General features: G+C 43.8%; 2 protein-coding genes across 6 annotated transcripts in view; one reads left to right on the top strand and one right to left on the bottom strand.

The window, feature by feature from the left end:
• Positions 1-464: 464 nt before the first annotated feature.
• The window catches only part of ERLIN2 (ER lipid raft associated 2), a 39,632-nt gene continuing 12,139 nt past the window's right edge, over positions 465-27,957 (bottom strand). Inside the window, exons 3-14 of one of the 5 annotated variants that reach the window (XM_003830739.6) lie at positions 21,000-24,611; positions 19,649-19,770; positions 17,224-17,305; positions 15,846-15,892; positions 13,254-13,315; positions 12,974-13,099; positions 8,048-8,121; positions 7,828-7,886; positions 7,194-7,285; positions 6,120-6,209; positions 4,310-4,389; positions 465-3,925 (exon numbers count right to left, since the gene is read on the bottom strand). In XM_003830739.6, the coding sequence (XP_003830787.2) occupies positions 3,725-3,925; positions 4,310-4,389; positions 6,120-6,209; positions 7,194-7,285; positions 7,828-7,886; positions 8,048-8,121; positions 12,974-13,099; positions 13,254-13,315; positions 15,846-15,892; positions 17,224-17,305; positions 19,649-19,770; positions 21,000-21,320 (1,356 nt within the window). In that variant the 5' untranslated portion in view covers positions 21,321-24,611 and the 3' untranslated portion in view covers positions 465-3,724. Of the gene's footprint in view, positions 3,926-4,309; positions 4,390-6,119; positions 6,210-7,193; positions 7,286-7,827; positions 7,887-8,047; positions 8,122-12,973; positions 13,100-13,253; positions 13,316-15,845; positions 15,893-17,223; positions 17,306-19,648; positions 19,771-20,107; positions 20,128-20,670; positions 20,882-20,999; positions 27,672-27,957 lie in introns of those variants that run through there. The other 4 variants (XM_063606711.1, XM_008956156.6, XM_063606712.1 and 1 more) reach the window with 4 other exon arrangements.
• LOC100995507 (STING ER exit protein-like) lies at positions 9,629-11,293 on the top strand. Its single transcript, XM_034965940.4, has one exon. It carries the CDS (start codon positions 9,678-9,680, stop codon positions 10,344-10,346), a length of 669 nt encoding a protein of 222 aa, XP_034821831.1. The 5' UTR covers positions 9,629-9,677; the 3' UTR covers positions 10,347-11,293.

Raw genomic sequence — 27,957 nt, 5'->3', positions numbered from 1 at the left:
ATGATAAATCTCTATAGCACCTACCAAGAATTATGCCACGTTCACAAATTCTGTATCGATAATGGGGATAGATTTTCATCTGTTTATTTTTAGAGAGATCTTGTACTTAACTCACTAGTCTGGGATGTTTTATTTATGTCACCTAATATTAACTATTGCTAAATTTCACTTTAATAAAAAAGTAGATACAAAGACTCATTTTACTTAGCAAGACTGCAAATAAAACTAAGACATAAGTTCACATGTTAGTATTGTCCAAAACAATTCCTCCAGCTATCAACCCACGGCAATCAATCCAGCAGTATCATTTATAGAATGATTACTAAAACAAGAATCATTTCTCAGTTACAAATGGGGTCATTAAGCCCTTGGGGCTCTTTGAAAGTAGAAGTAGTTTGACTACTTAATCATCAGTCTACACAAAGGCAGAAATAAAAAGGAATGGAAATACAAACACAAAATGATTGGTTATTACCTGTTTTATAAGGAAACAAGAAAAAAAAAACAGTGGCTAGAAACAACAAAAAAGCAGTGGCTGGAACCCTACTGAATAGAGCTTAAAGAAGTACTGGTTACATTCACAGACACAGTAGCCACTAGCCAAGATATAGTTTATCTCCATCAAACTTAAATAGATAAAGTCAGCAAGTATGACCATCTTACTTTCACTATTTACGCTCTTTAAATAGTAAAGATATCGGTTTGAAAGATACATAGAACCATAGGAGCAGTGAATGATCATTTATAAAACAGCTCCTTTTCCTGAATCAATATATTGCTAAAATTCTTTCAGTAACCCTCCCTTTTTATATGATCACAGATCCCTCCACATCTATTTTATTTTAGTTATATAAAAATTATTAATAAACTTTGGTTTCCTTGCATTCGGTCCTTATATTTTAAAAAGTGATTAAAAACAGTACTGAATATGAATCACTTCTGCAAAGTTTAATGAGTGAGAAACATTCAACCAAGGTGATTTTTCCTTGGAAAATCCTACAAAAACTGAATTTTATAAACAGTTACTTATTTTGATAGACGTTCCATTTATAAATAGCAGCCATTACTTCACTGTCTACAAAATTGCAGGCTGTCACATTTTACATGTTTAGAATTCAAATGTTTTAAGATTAGATTTTCTAGTAAGAGTTAAAATAAAAACAAAGTTACACAGACAGGTTAGTTGTCCTATGCAAATAAAACAGCTGATTTTCATGATTTTGCTATTTAGACAGATAAGAGACAACCATTGGATTGACACTAATGTGTAGGATAACATATTTTTTGTTTAAAGAGGAAATGATAGAAACTTGGGGTGGGGCAGCTGCAGCAGGACTTGACTCTACTGAGGCTCTTCTGTGCTCATGGGACAAGCTATCGCAGGATGTTAGTACTGGAGAGGCCCTCAAGTTAAGACCTGAGCAAAGTGTGCTATTCAGAGAAGCTGAGCTATCCCTGCTCCCGGTTCTACTGTGGTGAATTGGTGTTTTCTGAGGTCTAGGCAACAAGAGCTCAGAGTAGAAGGAGTAGACATTTTCGGGAAGTGGGATGCTGGGCATGTCGTGTTGCTCTAACAAGTGATTAATAGCACGGAAATGGGAGGAAGATGAATGTATTTTAAATGGATACTCCCTATGCTAGTCTTGGGAAATGACCTTCTTTTCTTGAGACGGAGCCTTGCTCTATCGCCCAAGCTAGAGTGCGATGGCATGATCTTGGCTCACTGCAACCTCTGCCTCCCGAGTTCAAGCAATTCTCCTGCCTCAGCCTCCCAAGTAGCTGGGATTACAGGTGCCTGACACCATGCCCGGCTAATATTTCTATTTTTCGTAGAGATGGGGTTTCGCATGTTGGCCAGGGTGGTCTCGAACTCCTAACCTCAGGTGATCCGCCTGCCTTGGCCTCCCAAAGTGCTGGATTACAGGTGTGAGCCACCACGCCCGGCCAAGGGCAATGACCACCTTGTGAAAGGACTCTGGAGCACATTAAAATCCATCACTCCTAGGCACATTTTGTTGCCTGCAAAAAGTGTGCCCAGGACCAGAAGTCCCAGGAGTCAGAACAGAGAAGGGCAACTTTGAAGTAAGGGGAGCTAACACTGTATCTTTCTAGGCAGGCTCAATGCTCCCAAAACTTCTGAGCAAGCTGGCCCAAGCTCTGGGACCATTCCTTAAACCAGAAGTCTGGGCATGGGCCCAAAAAGAAGGCAGGGATTGCTGCCAGAAAGGACCATTCACAGATTCACCTAGGGAAGACGGGTATAGGAGTTGGCGGGTGGGGGGGGGGGGGTCAGCTCATAACAGGGCCAAGTCCTAAGCCAGAGGTGGTCATGGAGGGCACCAATATGCTTGCAAGTTAACTCCAGATAGCTGCCCTCCACTTAATTCTAGACACAACCCATGGGCTATACAGGTTGGACACCCCCTACCCCTCAATCTCAGGATATAAGAAAAACCTTTTGTTCAAATTTGCTCTCCCCATCCTGAATCTCCCAAGGTGACTCAAAATGTTCTGACCTAGTAATGAAAAAGAAAACCCTTTGAATGGATTTTGGCACAGCCATTCCAACCTGGGGACTTGGGCATGAACTCTGATTTGCTCCACACAGCTGTCTCTGGAGACTGAAAGTTCAGCCTGACTTGTGTTGCTGCCTGCAGCCCTGGATTTAAAAACACAGGCTACTTAGTGAATAGAGTCCTTTTATCACTAAGTCAGACCCACTCCCAGCACAAGCCACAGGCATTAAGACCAGGACATCTCTTGACTGATCGTTCCTCCTCCTCCACACATGGTGTCAGACCTCTTCACTACAGAATCTCTACAATAATAGAAAGACACTTCATCTCGAGGTGCACACATAACCTGTCAGGCAGGTCCTGCAGTGGCTAAGAGATAACAAGGATCCCACTCCAGCAGCTGTTAAGACACTTGAGTTGTTTGTCCCTGTGTTCTTGATGCTGAGTGGAACCAATGAACAGAATTTTTGAGAAGAAAAAAAAAAAAACAAATCACAGCATAGGTGAAAAGATGCCGAAATAATTGAGTGGTGGTGATCAAGCTCTGACTCTAGAAATGTAGTCAGAAACCACCACTCTGAGCCCTAGGGCAAGGAGCAAAGTGTATACAAAATCTTGCAAAACCTAGCACCAGTACTTCCTTATGAGGGCTCAAGAAAGCACACCTCTAAAATAACTCACACACATGCAGACAAGAATGCCAGGAAGGTCAAATGTTCTCTGCAGCTGTTTCTTCACAGCTCTACTGGCAAACTCACAGGCACATATTTGCTCAGTTGCTGAGCCTCACCCACAGACATCTCCTACCTCGGAGGCAGAGGTGAGAACACTGGACTGCATTTTCCCAAGTAAGGGAAATCAAATGAGTTGGAGGTAACACTCTACATTTCTCCCTCTCCTTAATGACAGCATCCCTAATTAAGCCAGCCTCAAAGGATAAAATTAGTGTCTAGAGGTCAAAGGTCAAGCCCATGGTTTACAAATCTTATTGGAAGTCATATAAACTGCTTACCTGAAATAAAACCCCCCATCATCAGTCCCCACCCTCCCTTCCCTGGAAAGGGAGTGGATTTAAGTTCATTTCTTCTTTTTCACCACAGTAACTGGAAGACAGTCAGAGAAGGTAGTCGGGGAGGGAGGAACATTCTGATTCATCTTAAAAAATAAAGATCTGCTTAAGTATCATTTGCAGTCATATCAAGTTTTTTTCAATTCTCCTTAGTGGCCGTCTCCAAGGGTTCATCTTCTAAGCCAAAGCTTAGCTTGTCAGCTAGCCCCTCAAACTGCTTGCTCACACTGCCCGCAGAGTCCATGAACATGTTAGGAATGTCTTTGCCAAAGTAAATCTTGCTGTTGGAAGCAATGGCCTTGTACTTCATCAGCTGCAGATATTCAGGGGTTAGCTTCAGCTGTTAAAAAAAAAAAAGTATGGAAGACTTATGTTGAACCATATTAGAGAAGACGGGGAGTGGTGCCCCTTCAATTTTCCTATATTTATGCCCCTACCTACTTTTTGTGGTCTCATTGTTACATTTCTGTAAGAGACAGTCATCTCAGATCTTGGAGCATAGGTGCAAAAGTTAAAAGTTTCCATGTTTAATACAAAATTAAACTAAACTTCTATCAAGGCATGTCCAAGGAGAAGGAAAGTACCTGCACCACACAGCAAAGGCGTCCTCAGTTCTGCCCATGAAGGGCTTTGGGTGGTGGCAGGCACTCAACACTGGACACTCTCCTGCAATACAGACCCAGACCCAAAGACTCCTTTTTATCAGGCTGTGCGGGGTCTTTACCTTATTGGCTTCGGCTATTTTCATAGCAGTGTAGCACTCAGCATCTGCCTTTGCCTTCTCCCGGGCCAGAAATGCAGCATCTGAGGGGGAAGGAGTGCAGTGAACTTGGTGAAGTGCTAAAACTGAGTTCTTTGCAGGAAGTGCAGAGGCTATGGGAAGACTCTGTTCTGGTCCCTGGAACTTCGCCCCTGATTGCCTCTGTGACTTGGGGGAGACTGCTTTTTCCTCTGTGTTTTACATGCATTTTCCCCTATTGTACAAGTTGTTGTAAGGATCAACTAAGATGAAAAAGTGTTTTGAAAGCATCTCCCTATGACAAGGACAGCAAGTCTGTGGCTATGGCCCAAACATACATGTTGACAGCACTATGGAAGAAAGCAGTGTTAGCCAGAAGCGCTTCCTGTCTTACTTCTTTTGGAGATCCATGTCTGTGAAGCACAGCAGTGGGACCCTGCCTCAAGCTCTAGGCCAGAGCTCTCCACTCCTCCCTCTTGTGCTACACAGCAAAAGCAGGAAAGCTCAAAGGTGGCTCTAAGTACGGCCAGAGGTCGATCCACCCTAAAACTGAATGCCACGAACATAACATAGTTCAGTCCCTCTCCAACTTCAATTCCCTTTTATTTCCATCAATCATTTCAAAAAGGTCCTAATTAACAGTGATTAAGCTGGCGCGATTCTGAGAATTACACGCCATGGTCCAGACCAACACGTGTTTGGATTAAGACCTATTTAATTCCTCTATGCAAGTCATATTCTTCCCTAATCAGCTCTGAGACTAGCTTTCTGTCAAGCTGATAGAAAATTTTTGATATTTACCTCCTTGTCTTGGGAACGGGCCAGCCTCGTGTGAGTAATATATGTAGCAACATGCCTGGGAGAAAGGTTAGTCTGTGGGTGGGTTTTCACTGAGTGCCCTCAGTGTGACCCCGCGTTGAAGGAACCTGCAGTCCAGCCAGGGTTCTGGCTGCTGTGGGGCCCCCTCAGCTGGCCTGAGCACTTGATGACATGTATTTGTGAGAAATAAAAACGTGTTGCTTTGCTAAGAGCTCCCTAATGAGGAGCCACTGATCTGTGAAATCCTAACTGGCTCCTCTATGAGCCCCTGCAAAGCCTGACAGGCCCAATAATGAGTATAATTAGACATAACACTTTGTAGCCTGAAGCTGGGCCTTGAGGTCCCAGTTGTGCCTTGGAATTTGCTTGAAATAAGCCACCCCAAGAAGTAAGAGGTGGGCAGTGGGAAGGAGGTGCAGGCTTAGAAGCAGGAACAGAAGGTGAATGATATTCAGAAAAGCCAGCAAAGAAAACCTTTCTCTCCAGCTCCTGTCTGACAGGTGCTGAAAATCTGTCTTCTTCAAACCTGGCTTAATATCTGCATAGACCTGGAGAACAGACTTTGAGCCCAAAACTGTGGCACTGACCAACTTTGGAGCAGAAGTAGCTAAGGCAAGGGGGAGAGCCAACTGCTGAGAGTACACTCCCACCGCTCCAAGGCCCTGCTAGCCTGGGAACTCCAAGACAGCAGGGTCTACGGGACTTCCTTTTTCTCATGCCTAACAAAATCCTGGGCACATACTGGCACTCCAGCCACATTTGCTGAATGAACAAATGCTCTCTGAAGTAGAAAACAGATGCTAGCCTGGCCACAATAGCCTCAAAACTCAAGTCTCCACATGGAGAAAAGCTGCTGTTGCACAGAGATCATGACATCCTTGAGCACAGTTAAAGGGCAAAGGCAATGGCTCCCCAACCCACTGGCCACAGGGCGGGGTCTGAGGAGGACTCAGGCATGACTGCCACTTCTGCTTACCTTCAATTTCTGAAATCTTCTTCTCAGTCTCCTTCTCCATCACCTTCTGCCCGTAGGTGATCTCAGCCACCTGGGCCACTTTTTCTGCCTCTGAATAAATGATAGTGAGGATTACGGTTCTGGCATTTCAGAGTTTGACTAATTTCACCTTTCACCCGAGCTGAGTGTCCTGGTGGGCCAGCTTGGCTGGAGAGCCCCCAGAGGGCAGCTGTGAGGGCACACAAGGGCAGAGTGGGATATGCCAGTGAGCACAGTCCCCTTCCATCAGTGTGAGACAGTAACCAAGGAGACCTGGGCCCAACATAGGAAGCATGAGCCCTAACTTCACAAGGGAACTTCTCCCAAAGGAATATTCTGTAAGAATGAAGTACTCTAGTAGGGTTCTACCTGACCCTTCACTGTAGACAGGGGTCAGGTTAGTTGTTGATAATATGGTGCAGTGACTTAGAACATAGCTTCTAGAGCCAGTGTCCTTGGTTTGAACCCCAGTTCCACCCCTTACTTGCCATATGCCCTTGGGCATGGTATTTTACCCCTCTGTGCTTTGGTTCGATAAAATGAGGTTAAGGATAATACAGTACCTACCTCCACAGTGGTTGTGAGGGTTGACTTAACCCACATATTAAGTGGTTAGAAAAGTATGTGGCTCACAGTAAGTGCTTAATTAAGTATTAGCCATTATTATTAAGAATTAACAGGCTGGGCACGGTGGCTCACGTCTGTAATCCCAGCACTTTGGGAGGATGAGGTGGGCAGGTCATGAGGTCAAGTGTTCGAGGCCAGCTTGGCCAACATGGTGACAGAGCAAGACTCCGTCTCAAAAGAAAAAAAAAAGAAAGAATTAACAGGTGGGGCTTCTTTCATTTAAGAGTTAAGTGGAAACTAAAAAAACTCATTATCCTTGGCCATGATCTGACAATTTCAACTTTGTTTCTGGGAGTCCACCTGCCACTCCTGTGCTGTGGAAGTGGTTTGGAGGACCATGAGGTCTCACCAGGCCTTAGCCTCCTTGCATCTTCCCACCACCCCCAGCCTTTCTGCCTGGAAAGGGGGATCACAGAACCACATTCAGACCAATGAGCGCCTTCTTCCGCTCTGTCTCTGCTTCCTTTTCCACCACCTTCTGTTTCTGGGCGGCAATGAGAAGCTTTGTCTTCTCACTTTCCCTGAAGAGAAGAAAAAGCCGTGAGGCAGCTATGGAAAACTCAGGAGCTTCACTATCCCCAGGAAAGTCGAATTCTTCTGCTGAAGAGAGGCAAACTCCCATTTCCTACTCCTCCTGGAAGGCTGTTCCATGGCCCAGGTAAAAGCTGATCTGTTGTCGACAGTAACATAGCTCTTCTCCTCCCAAGTAACTCATTTGTGGGAAATAAAACATAATTTAGTAAAATACACCTGCCTGTCCACTTACTGGTCTCTTGCTCCTGTCTCCACCTTGGGCATGAGTCACTGAACACAAACAAGGCCCCCTGGCCCTTTTCAAAACATCGCTGCTCTACAGGGATTATACTGGGGTTCTCAATCACAGGTAGGGAGCCCCAGTGGTGGCCCTGACACGCCTGCCCAATCTTACAGTGCAATGGGCTGTAGCAAATCCTCCAGCAAGGGGATAACCGAGAAGGCTGGCAGCTTTGGTTACCTCTGGGATGGGACGAGGTGGGAGGTGGGAGGCAGTGGTGGTCACAGCCCAGGCGGAGGGTATACTCACATCAACTCGTAGTTTCTGCGGATTGCCTCTGGTATGTTGGGCTTTGTTACCCGCACAGCCTGGAGAGAGATTAAAACAGCAGCTGATGGGAAAGTGAGGGTAGTGAGGGACACACCCAGCTCCCACTGGGCCTTGATCTTCCTGCACAAAAAGGACATCCCTTGGGAGAAGGGAAGCAGTGTCAGAGAGAGAGGGGCTGCTCCCATGCAGCAATGCTTACTTGAATGACCAGCCCAGGGGCCATGGAGGTCAGGTCCTGTTGCAAAGCCAGTTTGAGATTTTCATCAATCTGATCTGGAATAAAGAAAAGATGGAGAAAAAGGAGTTGTTACACTTTCTAGATGAGGGAGGGCAGGATGAGGGTAAAGTGCAAGCTCAATCACCAGCTCAAGAATGTACTTTCTCAAGGGAGTGTACTTATCAAAGCCCACAAATCTAAAGATCCCCTGCCCAACTTCTGAAGCAGCCTGTGTAGGCAGCCCTCTACATGGTGAACGCAAGGGCATTTTCTTTCTGTGCCTCAAGATAAAACTCAACCTTTGTTCTGAAAATACTAACCATGCCCTACAGGGGGTGAGAGCTTAAAAAGAAAAAAAAGGAAGAACAAACAATTCTAGCACATTTCTTGCGTGAGGCAGCAGCCTTTCCCTAGACAATAGCAGCAAAAGAGAAGGAAGGTTCACAGTTTCCAAGAAGAAGGAAGGTGGAATGGCTATTTAGGTTTTGTGGAAAGAGCTGAGCACATTAAATCTAGTAATTTTAGAAGTTTCTAAAAGAAAAACAGACTTTGACGTCAAGGAGAGCCCCAAGGAAGACTGTTTCTATTAGGAACTCCATCAAACAACACAAAGGGAAAATTAAAATTTACAGTTCTGGAAGCGAGCCCCAGGCTTTTGATGTGCTGTTTGCTTTGGTCCTGATTTCTTTGTCTGGAATCCACATGAGTTGTTTCACAGACAAATGTAGGAACAGCTGTAACTGACTCTCCCCCCACCTTCCTTTCCAGCTGCAATCTCAGAACAGCAGTACCAAAGCTGCCTTCTCTGGCCTGGGCTTCTCAGGTTTTAGAATCCTCTTCCTTGCCTTCTGCCCATGAGATCCTTGATAAGATCCCGGAGGGGCTTAGAGAAAAAGACAGAGTGAAATCAGGCTGGGACTTGTACACTGCATCTCTCCTTTGCTGTCAGCCGCCATCTGCTTTAAGTGGTCCTTTCGTGGTCACCTGTGCTCAAATAAGAGCCTCTGAGGAAGAGAAAGTCTCCGTTCTTTTACTGATGCCAAAACGGAGGCCCATGAAAGCTGGCTAGTGGCAAAAACAACAAGCTTGTTTAACTGGTGGGCCTTGATTGTTAGGATTTTAAGACAGTAGTATCAGTAAACAAGGGACGGTAACGTTTCCACATATAGGATGTGCTCTCACAAGCCTCTGAGCACCGAAGGAGAAATGCCATCAAGTCGGCACCTCACACCTGCTAGGGGTCAACCAATTTAACAACTAGAACTAAATATTACATTTCATATTTTAAGTAATTTTAAGTAGAATACCAACCAAACTTTAAATGGCCCGTATCCTCCATAACTTAATAACGTCATTCATCAGACCAAATTATATCTCAGTCAAGGTGGAAACCTGTGGCCCTGGGCTAGTAGCTTACCGGAAAAATGTGAAAGAAATACTTTTCAAGTTGTTTTAGTAATATTGATGTTTATATGTTATGGAAATGTTGATAAATGCCATTTAAATTGTATTACTAAGGTAGCCGCAGGGAAAAGGCGCAAGGCGCGCTCGTGACGTCATTTCGGCGCGACCCTCTTCTTTGCGTAGAGTTTTCAGGTTGCTCCTGGAAACCATGCCGAAAGTAGTGTCTCGGTCAGTAGTCTGCTCTGACACTCGGGACCGGGAGGAATATGACGACGGCGAGAAGCCCCTCCATGTGTACTACTGTTTGTGCGGCCAGGTGGTCCTAGTGCTGGACTGTCAGTTAGAGAAATTGCCCATGAGGCCCCGGGACCGGTCCCGTGTGATTGATGCTGCCAAACATGCCCATAAGTTTTGTAACACAGAAGACGAAGAGACTATGTATCTGCGGAGACCTGAAGGCATTGAACTACAGTACAGAAAGAAATGTGCAAAGTGTGGACTGCTGCTCTTCTACCAATCCCAGCCGAAGAATGCTCCCATTACCTTCATTGTGGATGGAGCAGTAGTCAAGTTTGGCCAGGGCTTTGGGAAAACGAACATATATACTCAGAAACAAGAGCCTCCTAAGAAGGTGATGATGACCAAACGGACCAAAGACATGGGCAAGTTCAGTTCTGTCACTGTGTCTACCATTGATGAAGAGGAAGAGGAGATTGAGGCTAGGGAAGTTGCTGACTCGTATGCACAGAATGCCAAAGTGATTGAAAAACAGCTGGAGCGCAAAGGCATGAGCAAGAGGCCACTGCAAGAGCTGGCTGAATGGGAAGCCAAGAAAGTGAAAATGAAGGGGACCTTGATTGACAACCAGTTCAAATAACCAGGCTTTTTTTCTGAGCCCTAGACTGGAGGCAAGCATTTAGATCAGGAGACAAAGTAATTTCTTGATTACATAGACTGGTTCCTATTTATGTCCCAGCAGAAGGCTTTATGTTGTTTCCCACTGATTCTCCTACATGCAGTGAGGTCTTTAACTGAGTCCATTTGACCTGCTTTCTAGGAGATGGATTTTTCTCTAATTTTTTTCTGTATTTAGATTTTCTTTACTATTTTTTGTCCATTTGATGCAAACTTCTTCAGCTGTGTAGAAACTTTATAAATAGATCAGTGCTTGAGTGTCTCCGGTCTCTAAAGTGGCTGGTTTTATTCTTTCTTCAAAGTTAATAACATGTTTCAAGATTTTTGGACAAAATATTATGGTATGTCATAGAGAAAAGCAGTGTGAATTATATTTAGGTATAGCAAGTCAGATCCTTTGAAGTGACTCTGTCTCTGTTCTTAGAAGGGTTCTTGGAATTGGCTGTGGTTTGAATCTTTCTACTGTCAGAGGAGACCCACTAAAAGCCAGAATCTGCATAAAGCTTTCTTTACTTAACACACTGAAGCTATAGGTGAGCCATCCCATGTCAGACTTTATACTCAAAGAAGGAAAAGCCAAGTTGCAGTGAGGGGGTAAGACAGCTCAGATCCGAATGAAAATGGGGTCTGAGTAAGTAACCCAAGGGAGCTGCCCTCTAGTCGGGCAGCTAGTATTGCTTCCTTGCATGGATACATAGGAGGGATACATTATAGATTAATAAATGATAGTGAGATAAACAAAATGATCTGTTGTGTATCTTTTACTTTACATTTGCTATTTGCAGAGGAGTGTTGTATACATAGGTATTATTTTATGTCACACTGCTTCAGTGATAACTATATCCATGTGTTTGTATCCATGTTTTTATCCATTCAACTGTATTAAAAGGTGTTGGGACAGGAAAAAAAGTTGTATTACTAAGTACACACAAAGAGGTTCTTCAGGTAAACTTCAAAGTATTAGATAATACTTTAATAACATGGGCAAAGAGGATGCGGCAGAGTAAGAAGTGATGAAAATTATGCAGCTTCATGTTTAAAGTCTGGGCTATAAGGGTCCTGAGAGAAGGAAAGTATAGAAGAACCTTCTGAGTTGAAGGGCCAGGACTAGAGACATGAGCTCCTCCTTTATGGATATGACAGATTCTAAGCCAAGTAGTGCTTGCTAGCAAGACTGAGATGTAAAAATAAAAAACTTTCAAAGCAAATATATTTCCCCAGCTCCTCCATACAAGCAGCTGTACTTCACTAAGCTACCAAGTTTAGCTGTAAGAAAGTAAGAAGTTTGCTAATGAAAAACAACTTTGTATTTTAATTTCCTCTTCAGGGACATTAGGGATCCTTTGTCTTTTTTCAGTGCTTTGAAATGTTCATGTAATGTCAGAAGTCCTAAGACAATGGCTAGAGAAAATTAATATTTTATAAAATTCTATTAGTTTGAGGTTAAAAAGAACAAATTTACCAACTTTTTCTTAAAAGCACAGTGAATCCAAAACAGATAAAAGACTACAAACCCTATAAAATGAATTTAGATTCATTTTCTACTGCAGAAACATTAAAAGTAATTTGGATGATTTCCTAAATCTTAAATGGTGCAAAAGGCGGTTTGCTTAATTATGATTGCTGGCGACGTGGATGAGTCCTCCTGTCTGCTATGAAAAATGTTCTTGCTCAGGGTCCCTTTTATGAAGATTCCTGGGAAAAATCATTTTCCAGTCCTAGTGTCAAGAACAGTTATACTATTGGTTAAAAATTCATTTACTTTTGGCATTGGCTATTAGAGAATTTCTGGCAGTGAGTTTAAACAGAATACTTGACTGCAAACAAGTTATAACAGTTACCCAACTGTGTCCTTCCTTTGCTGCTAAGTCAGGTTGCCTTTACTTTGAAAAAGGTAAAAAGGACAGAACATATCTACTTAGGCAGGTGGAATCTTTTTGTTTAAAGTGTTTTTCTATTCGTTGCTACAGGTACAGAGTAAAAAAATAATAATCACAAAGGTTCTGAGAACTGGAAGGAGCTATGGTTCTCATCTTACTTCTAGAATTAACTATGAATCATGTCTTTTTCATCACCCATTCCTGGGGGCCCTCCATTCAGTGTTGCATGGTGAGAAGAATGCTGAAGAGCCAGGAGAGGAAGGCTCCTGTTTCAGCCCCACTACTAATTGGCATCTGGCTCTGTGACTTTCTTGCTTTGGGTCACAGTACCCTCAGCTTAAAATGAGGATGCTGGTCTGGACAATCTCTAAGGTTCTTCTAGAATGGACCTTGTCTTCATATAGAATGATAGTTTAGGGACAGTGGGAACACATTTCCACTCCAGCCTCTGATTGAGGCCAGAAGTGAATACTCTACTCCACTATGGTCCCTGTGCCCAAAGCTCCAGCCCTCTAAGGATCTTGTTGCATTGCTATCAGCATTCTCCATGAACTCCTTTGTGACCAGCTCCTGAGCACAAGATTCTTTAACATTTCCTGTCCATAAGTGACCATCACACCCTGCAGGCAGCCAGGCTTTAGGCAGTGGAGAGACGCGGGGTTCCAGGAACCCTGCTTAAGCACGGCATGCTCAGGAGAGACTTTCTTACCAAACAGCTCAATGTAGACCTCTTGAAGCGTGTGCACACTGCAGAACTGGTTCAGTTCGTGGTGGATCTTGTTGAAGATGAGGGCCTTGTCATAGTCAGCAGTATAGTTCTTCACTATATCATACACTGAGAGGGAAGGAGAGGGCTTGGCATAAGAAAAGGCAAGACTCAAAATGCCCTCAGACACGGCAGCTCTCCTTTTCCAAGGTGCTACAACAGACACGGGAGTGGCATGCTGGGGAAAGTGAGCTGGTGGTGGCAATAAACTGTTAAGACGTACCTGCGTTCGGGACCAGGAAGTTCACCACTTCAATTCTGTCAAAGTAGATCATCACACCACCACTATTGGAGGGAGAATGGACAAGAAGTCACTGGGAAGCCTTAGAATATGGTGCAGTCCCCCAGGGCGATGGCGTAAGATGTGGGGCTTGGCAGAAAAGGAGTAGAAGAGTTCATGGGAAGTTGGAAGGCAGATTGGCTCTCCAAGTGGGAGGTTCTGCAGGGCTCATGGCAACAACATACTCTCCTGAGAAATCACACTGCCTAGGAACATCTCTACAAAGACATGAATGAGACTTTTGGGGACCAGTACGAAAGAGTAACTCATATCTTTGGAATCAGCAATGCCTTTTGATTAATCAGTTGCACGGAAAAGACTAAGGAGGGTCAAGGTGAAGTTTTCAGAACTTAGAAGGTTACTGTGGAATGTTATGATCAATGTTTCTTAAACTGTCTTCACTATTACTTTGGTGTCACACTCCCTTTGCCCTCAAATATTTATTATAAAAGATTTCAAACATAGAGAAGCCGAAAGAATAGTATAACTAACATCCATATCCAGATACCTGAATTCAACACTGATAACATTTTACCTTATTTATTGACCTTTTTTTTTTCTGAACATTTCAAAGTAAGCTGCAGTTAGGATACTTTACTCCTTTACTTTGGTGAGCACTGTCTTAAGAATAATCATTCTCCTACACACTCATGATATCATTCCCAAGCCTAAGAAAATTAGCAATAATTCTGTAATATCACCTAATACCCAGTCCTTATTCAGATTTCCCCAACAGTTTGTGTTATGGACTGACCTGTGTATGCCTCGCCCCCAGATTCATATGTTGAAGCCCTAACCCCCAATGTGACTGTATTTGGAGATTAGACCTTTAAGAAGGTAATTAAGGTTAAACAGGTCATAAGGGTGGGCTGTAATCCAAAAGGTCTGGTATCCACCAAAGACCTTTTTCTCTCTTCTTGCACATACAGAGGAAAGGCCTTGTGAGGACGTGACAAAAAGGTGGTCACCTGCAAGCCAGAAAGAGAGGTCTCACCAAAACTACCCCTGCTGTTACCCTGATCTTGGACTTTGGGCCTTCAGAATGGTGAGAAAATATCTATTATTTTAGTCCCTTGGTGTGTAGTCCTCTGTCATGGCAGCCTGAGTGGACTCACATAGTTTCTGTCGTATCTGTTATAGCTGTTAATTTTGAACCAGGTTCTAATCAATGCTCACCCTTGCTTCTGTTTATGTTTCTTGTAAGTCTCTGTCCAATCCAGCATCCCTCTAAATACACCACTTTGTGAAGAGATCAGGCCTGCGATCTTGTGGGATGTTCCAATTCCGGATTTGTCAGAGTGTTTCTTTGTGGTATTCTTTGTTACTCTATCCCAGTTTAAACTCTCTTTGCTTTCCAGTGGGACCGCTGTAGCAGTGTTCTCTTCGGATCTCTTTGCCCTGAAGGTCTCCCCTACCTTTATGACATTCTCTTTAGTTATGCAAGTTATCTTCTTGTATCAGGTCATTTATCTGCTAAAAACCTTTGTGCATCCTCACTTCTTTTTTTGTTTTTAACGTTAAAATTTTATTTTATTTTCCATTGTTTAAATTCAGAGGTACATGTGCAGGATGTGCAGGTTTGTTACATAGGTAAACGTGTGCCATGGTGGTTTGCTGCTCAGATCATCCCATCACCTAAGTATTAAGCTCAGCATCTATTAGCTATTCTTCCTGATGCTCTCCCTCTCCCCACCCCCTATCCACTGACAGGCCCCAGTGTGTGTTGTTCCCCTCCATGTGTCCATGTGTTCTTATCATTCAGTTCCCACTTATAAGTGAGAACATGTGGTGTTTGGTTTTCTGTTCCTGCATTAGTTTGCTGAGGATAATGGCTTCCAGCTCCATCCATGTCCCTGCAAAGGACATGATCTTGTTCCTTTTTATGGCTGCATAGTATTCCATAGTATATATGTATCACATTTTCTTTATCCTGTCTATCGTTGATGGGCATTTGGGTTGATTCCATGTCTTTGTTATTGTGACTAGTGATCCTCACTTCTTTTTTTTTTTTTTTTAAAGACAGAGTCTCACTGTCGCCAGGCTGGAGTGCAATTGTGTGATCTCGGCTCACTGCAATCACTGCCTCCCAGGTTCAAGTCATTCCCCTGCCTCAGCCTCCCGAGTAGCTGGGACTACATGCATGCACCACCACACCCAGCTAATTTTTGTATTTTAGTAGAGACAGGGTTTCACCATGTTGGCCAGGATGGTCTCGATATCCTGACCTCATGATCCACCTGCCTCAGCCTCCCAAAGTGCTGGGATTACAGGTGTGAGCCACCGCGCCCGGCCGATCCTCACTTCTAATAGAGTAAGTGTAAACTCCTTATCACATACAGCATTCTAGCCCCTCCTGAACCTTCTATGATTTCCTCTACTGTACTCCATCACCTGGTCAAATCAATATAGGGAGCTACGAGACAGGGAATTAACCAAGAAAGGGTGCCTCCCTTTTCACTGTCTCTTCCTGCAGCCAGCCAGACAGCCTTTTCTCTGACTTATTTGGGCTTAAAAGCTTTATTCTGGGTACCTTACCTAGTCCCACAAGGTACATTCTTCACCTCATCTGTCTGGAGTGTGGTCTGGAAACAGAGGAAACATAAAGTGCTAGAAGATGGGCAGTGACAAAGTAACTTACTTTTCAGAATCCTAAATGCCTTTGTCCTGGAATAACTGTTTGGGTTGAGCATGGCCTTCATTAAACATGATTACCCCACCTAATCCTCCTTCCTCACAGGGTTGCTAAGCCAAGCAAAGGCCCCTGCCCCAGCCTCACTATAAGTGAACCACCACATGAACAAGCTGAGTAATAATGGTTTAGTGAAGATGACACTGGATTGGGCATCTTAAGACTTGTGCTTGCTTCTACCTCTTCTATTTATGTTAGGCACCGCTTTATGTTCGAAGGCCCCCAGTGGATGCTTGAAACCGGGGAGAGTACCAAACCCTACAACACATACCTATGATAAAGTTTAATTTATAAATTAGGTAGAGTAAGTGATCAACAATAATAAAATAGAACAATTATAACAATATACTGTCATAAAAGTTATTTGAAGGTGGTCTCCCTCTCTCTCAAAATATCTTATTGTACTGTAGTCACCTGTTTTCAGACCATGGTTTATTGTGGGTAACTGAGCCTGTGGAAAGTGAAATAGTGGATAAGGGGGAGGGCTGTTATACTAGTTTTGAAACAGCAGATTACCTATTTAACCTGTCTCAGACCCTAGCACATGCTCAGCCCATTCTCAGGATTACTACAAGACTCAAATGAGACAATGTACCTGAATGCAGTTTGAAAGCCACAAAGCCTGGTAAACAGCACATGAAACTTACAGGGAAAATGCCTAGCAGGTATCCCAAGACATTCTCCTGGGTCAGTGTAAAGTGTAAAATCTTGTTATTCTTCTTAGCTGGACATACTTCAGAGATGGCAAGTCTAACTTAGCCAGGCTTTAGATCTGCCACAACTAACCTCACTCCTATTTTAGATGTCACCTCCCCTCACTTAGTTTAACTCCTCCCCACTCACTGCAAAAATTATGTTCATATTTCTGAATTCAAATAAGAATCAGCAAAATTACTATGTTTTCTTTCCATTTAACATGGTAGCCTGTGATTTAAAACATACACACATAAACCCAGACTTTTCTTTCCATATACTCAGAACAGGTTCTTCTCTGGCTTTATCTTGAAGGAATACTCCCCAGCCTCATTTTATATATATATATATATATATATGGTGTATGTGTGTGTATATATATATATAATATATATAATATGTATATATTATCCTTATATCATTCTCTAGAATGGCATTTTACTCATCCAATGGCTAAATAATTTCAAATCATGCACTAGTTAACAGCCCAAGTTTGCAGTCGTCCAGCCATACCACAGAGGCCAAGCATACCTGCACAGACTTATATGATGTGATGAAAGGGAGCATGAGATGGAAACCAGGGCCGCTGGTCGAAGTCAGCAGGGCACCGCCTCTGCAGAGGAGGGGGAAGAGAGAGGCAGCTTCAGTTTGGCAAGAAGGCTCTGTTAGATCAATATCATGAGGGTCAACTTTCCCTTCAGCCCTATAAACATATAATAGAGAGTGACATGTGCTGCAGCCATGGCTACAGATCCCTTTCTTCCTCTCAGCTAGATCCTAATATTCTAGGAAGCCTGATGGTAAAACATAAAACTATTGTTCATGCTTTTGCAAGAAGAAAAATAGGCACATAGGCTAGATGGAATAAAGACAGCAGAATCCACTAGTGCAGTCCCAGCGCTTTGGGGGGCTGAGGTGAGAGGTTTGCATGAACTCAGGAGTTTGAGACCAACCTGTTTCAAATAGTGAGACCCTGTCTCTACAAAAAAAGCAAAGGAAAAAAATTAGCTGAGTGTGGTGGTTGTATGCCTATAGTCCCAGCTACTTGGGAGGCTGAGATGTAAGAACTGCTTGAGCCTGGGAGGTTGAGGATGTAGTGAGACATAATTGTGCCACTGCACTCCAGCTTGGGCAACAAAGTGAGACTCTGTCTAAAAAAAAAAAAGAAAAAGACAGCAGAATCCATGGGTATACTTAGATAAGAGGAAGTCTGGCCAGGCGCGGTGGCTCACGCCTGTGATCTTTGGGAGGCTGAGGTGAGTGGATTATTAGGTCAGGAGTTCAAGACCAGCCGGGCCAACATGGTGAAACCCCGTCTCTACTAAAAATACAAAAATTAGCCAGGCGTGGTGGCAGGCACCTGTAATCCCAGCTACTTAGGAGGCTGAGGCAGAGAATTGCTTGAACCTGGGAGGCGGAGGTTGCAGTGAACCAAGATCTCACCACTGCACTCCAGCCTGGGCAACACAGCGAGACTGTCTCAAAAAAAAAAAAAAATATATATATATATAAGAAGTCTGTTTTACTTTGTCATATCTGTTGGGCTTGTGGCAATCCATTAGGGCAGTTAAGTCCAGTAATATGGTTATCAACTACCTGCACTAATGCTGGAGTCCAATGACATGACCAACCAAAAGAATAATTTGAAGTACTTTATAAATAATTGAAATATATGTTTTGGCAATAGAGTTACCTTTCTAATCAAGTTATATGTAAATGATGAAGTTAAAAGCCTTTTTGGGGAACATGTAAGCAGATGATGGGGAGAAAGAATTAAAGGAGAGAGGAATTCCAATCAGAGTTTTAGAACTTGCTGTTAGCAATCCAGAAATAAGCATCACAACAGCACATATAAGAAGAGTTCATAAAGACATAAAGCAAAACACTTGGTCATGGAGGTTACTAAAAAGAAAGCAACCCAAGACTTATAAGTGCTTCTTTGCTTTATATTAGGCAAAGAATTAAAAAAAAAACCAATAAAATAAACAGTGACATAATGGGTTCCTTTATTGTAGGAACCACTCTCCTAAGGCTTGCTTTGATTGAGGTAAGTCAACCTGCAGGCTCTTTTCATTTTTCTTGAAATGTTAATATTATTTTATTTTTAGAGACAGGGTCTTGCTCTGTCACCCAGGCTGGAGTGCAGTGGTGTGATCATAGCTCACTGCAGCCTCAAACTTCTGGGCTCAAGTGATCCTCCCACCTCAGCACCCCAAATAACTGGGATTACAGGCACGTGCCGCCATGCTCGGCTAATTTTTTACTTTTTGTAGAGATGGGCTCTCACTATGTTGCTCAGGTTGGTCTCAATCTCCTGGGCTCAGGTGATCCTCCCATCTAAGCCTCCTGAGTAGCTAGGACTACGTGTGTGTGACACCACAGCCGGCCAATTAAAATTTTATTTTTTATTTTTTTTTTTAGAGATAGGGTCTCACTATGTGACCCAGGCTGGCTGAAATGTTAATTTTAAAAGAGCATCCCAAATTAGCAGAGTAGGCTACCTTCTCAAGTTGCCATCAAGAACTGGTACTCAGCTGGCTTTTGTAAAGGTAACCTAGCAGTGTAGAGCTAAGACTGCCAGAGGGATGTAGAGCTAAGACTGCCAGAGGAATGTAGGAGAAAACAGTATTTTAGGGATGATCAATGAGGAGCACCAGTTTCCTTTAGATTTTGTCTCTAAATCTATATACACATTTATTAATCACCACCCATGGCATCATCTTGGACTACTAAGTGAAGTTCTAAATTTACATATATATGTATGTGTGTGTGTGTGTGTGTGTGTGTGTGTATTCTCTTTCCCGTGGTTACTGACATAAAAAGCTCCATCTGAAAAGGCTCCCCTATTCAAGGAAATATAAACAGAGATGTTCAGCAGAATCTGCTAGGAAAGCAATGACCAGGAAAGGGAGCTATTTAACAGGAAGTTGCCGGCTTCTCCCTGTCTCTGCCTTACCTGTAATATACCCCAATATGTCCCTCTTCTATCTTGTGCACAGCTGAGAAGAGAGATGCACAAAAGAAACTGGAAGCCACAGCCACAACTGCTCCCAACTGAGCCATCAGTGAGCCTTTATCCTACGGAAAAGACACGGGAAAATGTGTGTGGTCCAACGTGCAGGAGAAAAGGCCACAACAGCGAGAGGACCTCACCAAGCTGAGCTCCCTGCGAGTGACTCATATCCAGCCTGGTGTCGTGTGAACACAAGGCTAGATCTACAACTCGCTTCCTCCTCGTTCTCAGTCAACGTTCCCCTTTCTTTAACTGTAAAATTAGAGCCCCCACCGCACTGAGGAAGCACTGGCTCCGGATACAGCCGTTGCTCAAGGGAGAACCCGTGCCAGCTGGGTAGGGTTCAGAACACAGCCTTGTCTTCCTGTGAACACGAATGTGCTGTCACTGAACCTTTCATACCAGTAGTAGGGAAGAGAGGCAGCTGCAGTACTTTGGCCCAAATTACAGAGGATGCCAAATGACAGGCAGTTGTGGCTATGTAATTCTGGTCAGAGTCTCCCACTCCTAATTGCCTGCAGTTTCAAAGGAAACCATTATTTACTCCTTTCAGATGCTGGAGTGGCAGAGCCAGCAGGCGAGCAGAGTTTCAAGGTAGGATTCGTTGGCCTCGCATCCACCTTCCCAGTTATTCCTTTGGCCCTAAACAGGACAGGGCTCTGAACAAGCCTGAAGCCACACTCCCCCCCATATACTTTGGCACTTTGCACCTGACAGATCCCCAAGCCCGTGGTCAGAGAGAAAGGCAATGTCCCAAACTGCGAGCCTCTAGGCTCCTAGGTCCAACCGCGTTCAGGCACCAGAACGCGGAGGAGTTGGATCCTGAACGCTGAATGATCTGGAACTATGGTGACTGACTGCAAAGTTCAGCTGTGCGTGCGTGGGCCCGTGAGCGCAGGGCGTGGATTCTGCCTCCCAGGTCTAACGTAACCGGGGCGCGGACATCTGCGAGGCGCTTATTTTACCGTGGCGGCCTCCGGCTACCGATCTGCAGTTGCGTCCTTTCCTGCCAGTGCCCTTCCCTCCCCGAGGTCACTCGCGCCCCTTCCCCGCCCCGTTCCGAGAGAGGGTCAAGCGCCCTGGTCTGGGGCTGCGGCTCCAATAGCCTCCGCTCGGTCCCCCTGCGGCTCGCAAGGAGAGGACGCGACAGAAAAGGGTTTCTGTCTCTCTCCAGGAGCGGGCCGGCTGAGGGAGAGAAGCTGCTGGGACTGAGGTTCCCGAAAGTGACGGGTCAGCCCCGACCCTGAGCGGCAGCTAGGCCCAGCGCGCGCACGAAGGGGCGGGGGCCGCGTACCAGGCTGTCCCTGCAGGCGCTCCGTACTCGTCCGAGCCCACGAGCAAGAAAACCGTCACACCCCTCAGCACGCGACTTCCTTCCGGGCCGTCGCTTCGATGACGCCATCAATTCACGCGAGAAGACCACACCCCCGCCCCGCGCTCGCTCTGCGCCCCGCCCCTCGCGCTCCCAGCGGTCAATGGCCGTAGCTGGCCGCCAGGGATCGCCCGCGACTTGGTCGGTGCGGTCCTGGACCTCGGTCTTGGGTATCCGTCCTGGGGCTGGGGATGAGGGCGGTGTAGGTGGGAGCTCCCCGAGAGCGAGCGGCAGGACGCGCATGCCCCGGAGTACTGAGACCCAGGGCGAACCTTTCCAAGGCGTTGACTTTGGGGATTGCTCCGGATTTCCTTCTGCATTAGGCCGAACCTGGTTCGTTTTGGTTTTTTTAGAGACAAGGTCTCGCTCTTTTGCCCAGGCTGGAGTGCAGTGGCACGATCATGGCTCACTACAGCCTCGAACTCCTGGGCTTAAGCGATCCTCCCACCTCACCCTGCTGAGTAGCTGGGACCACAGGCGCACGCCACGACACTTGACAATTTTATTTTTAGTAAAGACAGGGTCTTGGTATTTCTGGTCTCAAACTCTGACTTCAAGCAATCCTCCTGCCTCGGCCTCCCAAACTGCTGGGATTACAGGCATGAGCCACCATGCGCGGCCTTTTTTTTTTTCTCTCCTTGATAAGGTACTGGCGAGTTGCAACTGTTTGCTTTCCTATAGCACAGCTGAAATGAAACAGTCTTTTCAATGTACAGATTAGCATCGTTACCTCACCAATCAAAAATCCCTACCTTGAGTTGTTCTTTATATTTTTCTGGGAGCTTGGGCCCTTGCGATCCTGCAACGCCACAAAGTATATTAACAAGGAATTATTATTCTAATTTTAATGAACGGAATCTAAGAAGTTCAGCGAGATTCAAGGGTAAAAGCCAAGGAAAGTTTCCTTTGTGTTTCCTTAATATCTTGAGTTCACTGCTTTTTAAACTCCTGCCACAGTGCACAGGGGCTAGTGCACTTCGTCTTTCTAGATAAACTGTACGTTCCCGGGAGAGCAGAGACTGACTTTCCTTCCGCACCCCCGGGGCTTAGGTGCCCAGTAAATACAGACTGAAGGCAACGTGGGACCAGGCCCGGAATCCAGAGTTTGTGTCTCCTAGTCTAAGGGCCTCACGTTGTCCTCCACCTGCCCTATTCACCAGCATCACATTGGGGCATTTCTAATTCAGCCACTGAGGTTATTAATATTTTGTTTGCAGGAGAGAAAGAGTCCACTTAATTATAGCCTTCAGTAAAAAAAAAAGTTTTACACCGGGAAGATGGCAAGCTGGTGGTGTTAGACAGATTTAAGACTCAGGAAAAGGGAAGTGTGGTTTTTTCCAGGCATGCCTGCTTGGGATTGGCCCGTTTACCTTTCCTGGGTTTGCTCTGGGTGTTGGGATGTTTCAGCATTACATGGTGAAACCCATACGAGGGTTACATGGTGCTGTCTGGGAGCTCTGTGCCCATCTCCATAAATGAAGGCCTTTCATCTCCCTACTGTGTCCCTGCATCCCCCACCCCAAACAGACACAGCTGGCCAATCTCTTGATCGGTCCTATCAGAACTTGAGTTTTTTCTCTCATTGTTCAGTGGTATAACCTCAGCTGGCATGCTTATTTAATAGTTTATTTATTTGTTTATTTAATAATTGAGTAAGAAAAATGGAAATATTAGGGTTCATCAACCCATGAAATGGGGGCTAGCCTGCAGCATCAAGTATTTAAATTACTTGTAATTTAAGAATTTCCTTTAACCAACCTCTGGCAACCCGTCTCCCCTCCCCTTCCCACAAATATGTATATTATTATGTGTCAATTAAAAATAATAAAAACACAAAAATTTCCTCACATTAAACTTTGGAGTGAATTGTGGGTAGAAGTTTTGGGATTTTGTTCTTAGGAGTCATTTTACCAGACCTGAGTTACTTAGTTGTGGACGTGCCTAAAGGCAGGGGGATGGACTTCATGATGTGCTAGTACATGATGATCTAGTACTTCTGAAAATCTCTTTCTTAAGAGACCTGTGATTTTTATGTTACCCAGCAGATACATTTGTGATGATTTGTTTAACAAAAATGTTTACAATTTCTTTTTCTCCTTCCTTCCTTCCTTCCTTCCTTCCTTCCTTCCTTCCTTCCTTCCTGTCTCGCTCTGTCACCCAGGCTGGACTGCAGTGGCGCGATCTCAGCTCTGCAACCTTTGCCTCCCGGGTTCAAGCGATTCTCCTGCCTCAGCCTCCCGAGTAGCTGGGGCTACAGACGCATGCCACCACGACTGGCTAATTTTTGTATTTTTAGTAGAGATGGGGTTTCACCACGTTGGTCAGGCTGGTATTGAACTCCTGACCTCAAGTGATCCACGTGCCTTGGGCTCCCAAAGTGCTGGGATTACAGGCGTGAGCCACTGCGCTCGGCTAAAATTTTATTTTTTAAAAAACCTCACAGTATAGAGTAGTGATTTAGCTCAGATACTTCACAGTCAGGCTGCCTTGTTTAAATCCTGGAGCCTACCTCTTATTCTGTAACATTGGAAAAATGATCTATCCCTGCCTCAGTTTCTTCATCTATAAAATTAAAGTAATAATGGTATGAAACTTATAGGACTGTTGTGAAAAGCATATACAACATTTGGTACATTTTAAGTGTTCACCAAGTGTTAGCTGTTGCTGTTTTAAATAGCAAATTCCCTTAATGTATTCTTGCATGTTTGTGGGTTATCATTGCAGATTATTAAGTGACACAGGGCGAGAGAATGATAAACTTTAAGTTGTATGGTATTAAATTATAACCAAATGAAGGCTTATCAGAAGAAGAGATAAAGGCTTCTGAAATTATACCTCAATGGATATTTACAATACAGATTTCATAAAGCTTTATTGAATACTGTCTATGTATCAGCCCCAGTACCTTACATTTTCTCATTTTATGTAAACTTTAGGTCAGCCCTTTGAGTTCAACTCCATTTTAGAGGAGAAAGTTGAAGCTTAGAGAAATTAAGAGATTGTCTAAGATCACGAAGATGATAAATTGCAAAGGCAGAGTTCAAATGATCCTGTCTATTTCTTTTTTATAGTGAATGAGTTAGAAAATGATTCAATTTCAGACACAAACACACACACACACCCCACATTTATTTCACATGTAACCTTTCAGTAATGTAGATCAGTGGTCAGAAACTCTGAAATTTTTCTAATTAAATTGGGCCAGTTCATTTTGCAGTTGTAGATTGAAGCAGGTTAAAAAATACTCTCACCTAGCAATCCATAGTTTTCTATTTCTATTGCTGTTTGTTGGGTCCTCTTACCAAGACAATTGTTAGTGAGAGTGCCATGCCAAAGAAGAGACCCCTTCTTTCACAATTAGGAATTTTTAAGTCAATTTCACAATTAGACTTTTTAAGCCAATAAGCAGGTTAATCCAAAGGATTCAGGCAACTCTTAAAATCTTCTGCTTCAGTTCAGTTCAGTATCACAAGAGTGGAAGTTGCTGGAAGAAGTTTCCGTTTGATTTAAAGTTTATCTTTTTTACTTTAGGCCCTAAAACAGGGAATAGAAATAATCTTTTAGAACATTTGATTCCACTAAGATTTTGGTGAGCTTATGGGAAGAGGAGTGAACTGTATCCTTAGTTATTAAGGGGGCTCAGAAATTTTTCCTCTTTTCTTTTTTTTTCAGTTGCAAAAACCAGGATTGGTGCCTTCCAAGAACAAAAGCATATTTGCTTGGGGCTAATGATGTTTCTTCAAGGCATTGGGTAAAGAGATCAAAGAGCCATCAGGAAAAAAATTGAGTTGAAAGTCAGCTAGAAGGCACCTAAAAGGTCCTTTTGTGATTACACATTTTTACAGCTTTATTGAGATATAATTGACATGTAATAAACTGTTCATAAAGTGTACAATTTACATTTTGACTTGCAAATACCTGTGAAGCCATTACCACAATCAGTATAATGAACACATGCATCATGGCCCCAAATTTCCCCATGCCTCTTTGTAATCTCTCCCTCTTACCCCTCTTTGGTACACCCCCTTTTCGATTCTCAAAAGACCACTGATCTTCTTTTGCCGCTCTAGATTAGTGTGCATTTTGTAGAATTTTATATGCATGGAATTGTATAGTATGTACCCTTTTTTGTGGGTGAGGGTCTGGCTTTTTTGAAAACCCAGAATAATTATTTTGAGATTCATCCATGTTGTTGAGTCTATCAAGAGTTCATTCCTTTTTATTGCTGTGTAGTGTTTCATTGTGTAGCTATACAACAATTTGTTTATCCACTCACCTGTTGATGGACAGATAGGTTATTGCCTATGATTTTAATCCAACCCATTTATTTTACTTGTAGAGAAGTCCAAGGAGAAGAAGTCTTCAGAAAGGGGGCTTGGCTAAGGTTCCTACTGCATTTGAGGGGTGATGAGAAGAGTAGCCTGTGACCTTGAGATTTTGTTCCAACAAGCCTGGCAGTTGCATTTTGGCTTGGCCTGATTCGCCTGGGATGACCTTTCCTTTGACATCTCTAACCCTCCAACTCTGAACTTACAGTAACAGGAATTTTTTTTAAAAGATTATATGAAATTTTATCTACATATATGTATTTACACATCTCTCTATGTCATTGATAGACTTCTTTTTTGCTGTATATAAGAGATACCTTGTATACGGCGATGTGAGTCTCAGAGAATAAGGTAACCCATGTTTATTCTAGGCCAATCTTTTTTCACCTGGTTTCTTAATCGTATCCCTCCTCTTTCCTCAGGGACCTAGAGCCTTTAATTATCTCCTCTTTCTACCAGTTCTTTAGCCACAGCCTATAATCTTGTGCAATTTCTCCACGCCCTTCCGTCTAAGCCTCTCCGATGATCCTATGTAAGCCTCTAGTTCTTACCTGATTTGTCTCCTTCCCTTTGAGCAAAGTTTCTTGAAAAAGTAGCCTACACTTGATGTCGTTACTTCCTCACTTTCCATTCCCTTGTTCTTAACCCTTCAGTTGCTTTCTCTGATGCACGTGATGCTATTGATTTGTCCCCTGAATTCTTAGACTCTTCCTCCCTTGGCCTCTGTGAATCACTCCCTCCCTCCTGGGTTTCTGTCTACTTGTCTGAATTTTCCTATTTTTAATCTCTAGTTGAGCTCATCCTCAACTATTCCTCAGAACTCTGTCCTTGTGTCCTTGACCTACTGCTCTTCTTTCTTTTCTTTTCTGTTTTTTTTTTGTGACGGAATTTCACTTGTCGCCCAGGCTGGAGTGCAATGGCGCAATCTTGGCTCACTGCAACCTCTGCCTCCTGGGTTCAAGTGATTCTCCTGCCTCGGTCTCCCGAGTAGCTGGGATTACAGGTGCCCGCCACCATGACCGGCTAATTTTTATATTTTCAGTAGAGACGAGATTTCGCCATGTTGGCCAGGCTGGTCTTGAATGCCTGACCTCAAGTGATCCACCTGCCTCGACCTCCCAAAGTGCTGGGATTACAGGGGTGAGCCACCGCGCCCGGCCCCTACTGCTCTTCTTTTCTCTATTGTCTCTTTCTGGAAGGCCTCTTGTGTTCTCCATATTCTAATTATGTGGTCGCTGGTGATGCTCCTAAATACATATTGATAACCACAAGCTACACACTAGAATACCATTTCTTTGGATTTTGGACAGGGAGAAAGAGATCATCTCTAAAACGGAACTCATAGTTCCCTTCAAACATCCTCCCCCCACTAAAGACGCCACCATTCACTCAACCATCCAGGGTAGACACTCAGCCACTGTCTTTAATCTTCCCCATCCATCGTAGTTATTCCTTGACCCTGGGCTTTCCTCTCCAGGCAATTCAGGGCTTTATCACCTGGATTATTGTAATAATCTAATGTTAGCTATCTCCTCACCCCCACCTTCCATTTACCCTTAAATCAGTGTGTTGTCCACAGTTTACCCCCATGTGTTCTTTGATGAATCCCTTTTCTGCTTAAAAAAGTTCAAATCCTCTTAACTTTTCATATAAGATTTTTAATGATGTGATCCCCTACCTATAACTGCAGCTTTTATGATCTTATTCTGCAGTTTTTTTTATTTTACTAGACCAGCTCTTATTCATCTGTCTTTCTTTCTTTTTTTCTTTTTCTTTTTCTTTTTTTTTCCTCTGTCGCCCAGGCCAGGCTGGAGTGTAGTGGTGCCATCTCAGCTCACTGCAACCTCCGCCTCCTGGGTTCAAGTGATTTTCCTGCCTCAGCACCCCGAGTAGCTGGGATTACAGGCATGTGCCACCATGCCTGCCTAATTTTTGTATTTTTAGTAGAGACGGGGTTTACACCATATTGGCCAGGCTGGTCTCGAATTCCTGACCTCAAGTCATCCAGCCACCTAGGCCTCCCAAAGTGCTGGGATTACAGACGTGAGCCACCGTGCTCGGCCTTATTCATCTTTCAAGACCCTTCTAGGTGTTTCTTATCTGTGTCCACAATATCCTGTGCATTCTTGTCATACAACACTCATTATAATACACTGAAACATTCTAGTTTTTGTCTCTGCTTCTTACAAGGCTGAGATCTGCGAGGGCAGGAGCTTGTCTATTCATCTTTGTATCTGTCCCACCCCCCGAGGGTCTAACATAATTCCTGGCATACAATAAACACTCAATAAGTGTTTGTCAACAAAAATAATAAACATCCCATGACCTTTTAGAATGTAAAATCGCTGTCAGTTACACCAGCTCATTGAATGCTCATAATAGTCCATGAGGGTAATACCACCACAACTCCATTTCACAGATAAGGACACACAGGAGAGAGGGCTTCAGCCATTCCTCAAGGTCACAGGCAGATCAACTGATTGTAAATCCAATTTTTTTTTCCCTTACATTTGTGATTTTGGAAAATGTCAGTGTGTTAGGACAGAGATTTA

This window comes from Pan paniscus, chromosome 7 (genome assembly GCF_029289425.2).
Source record: "Pan paniscus chromosome 7, NHGRI_mPanPan1-v2.0_pri, whole genome shotgun sequence".
Classification (NCBI taxonomy): Eukaryota; Metazoa; Chordata; class Mammalia; order Primates; family Hominidae; genus Pan; species Pan paniscus.
The sequence above is the reverse complement of the archived record's forward strand: the minus strand, read 5'-3'. Positions and strand labels throughout refer to the sequence as shown.

Excerpts from the sequence above, each read along its gene's own strand:
- LOC100995507 (XM_034965940.4), top strand. The coding sequence starts at position 9,678 with ATGCCGAAAGTAGTGTCTCGGTCAGTAGTCTGCTCTGACACTCGGGAC.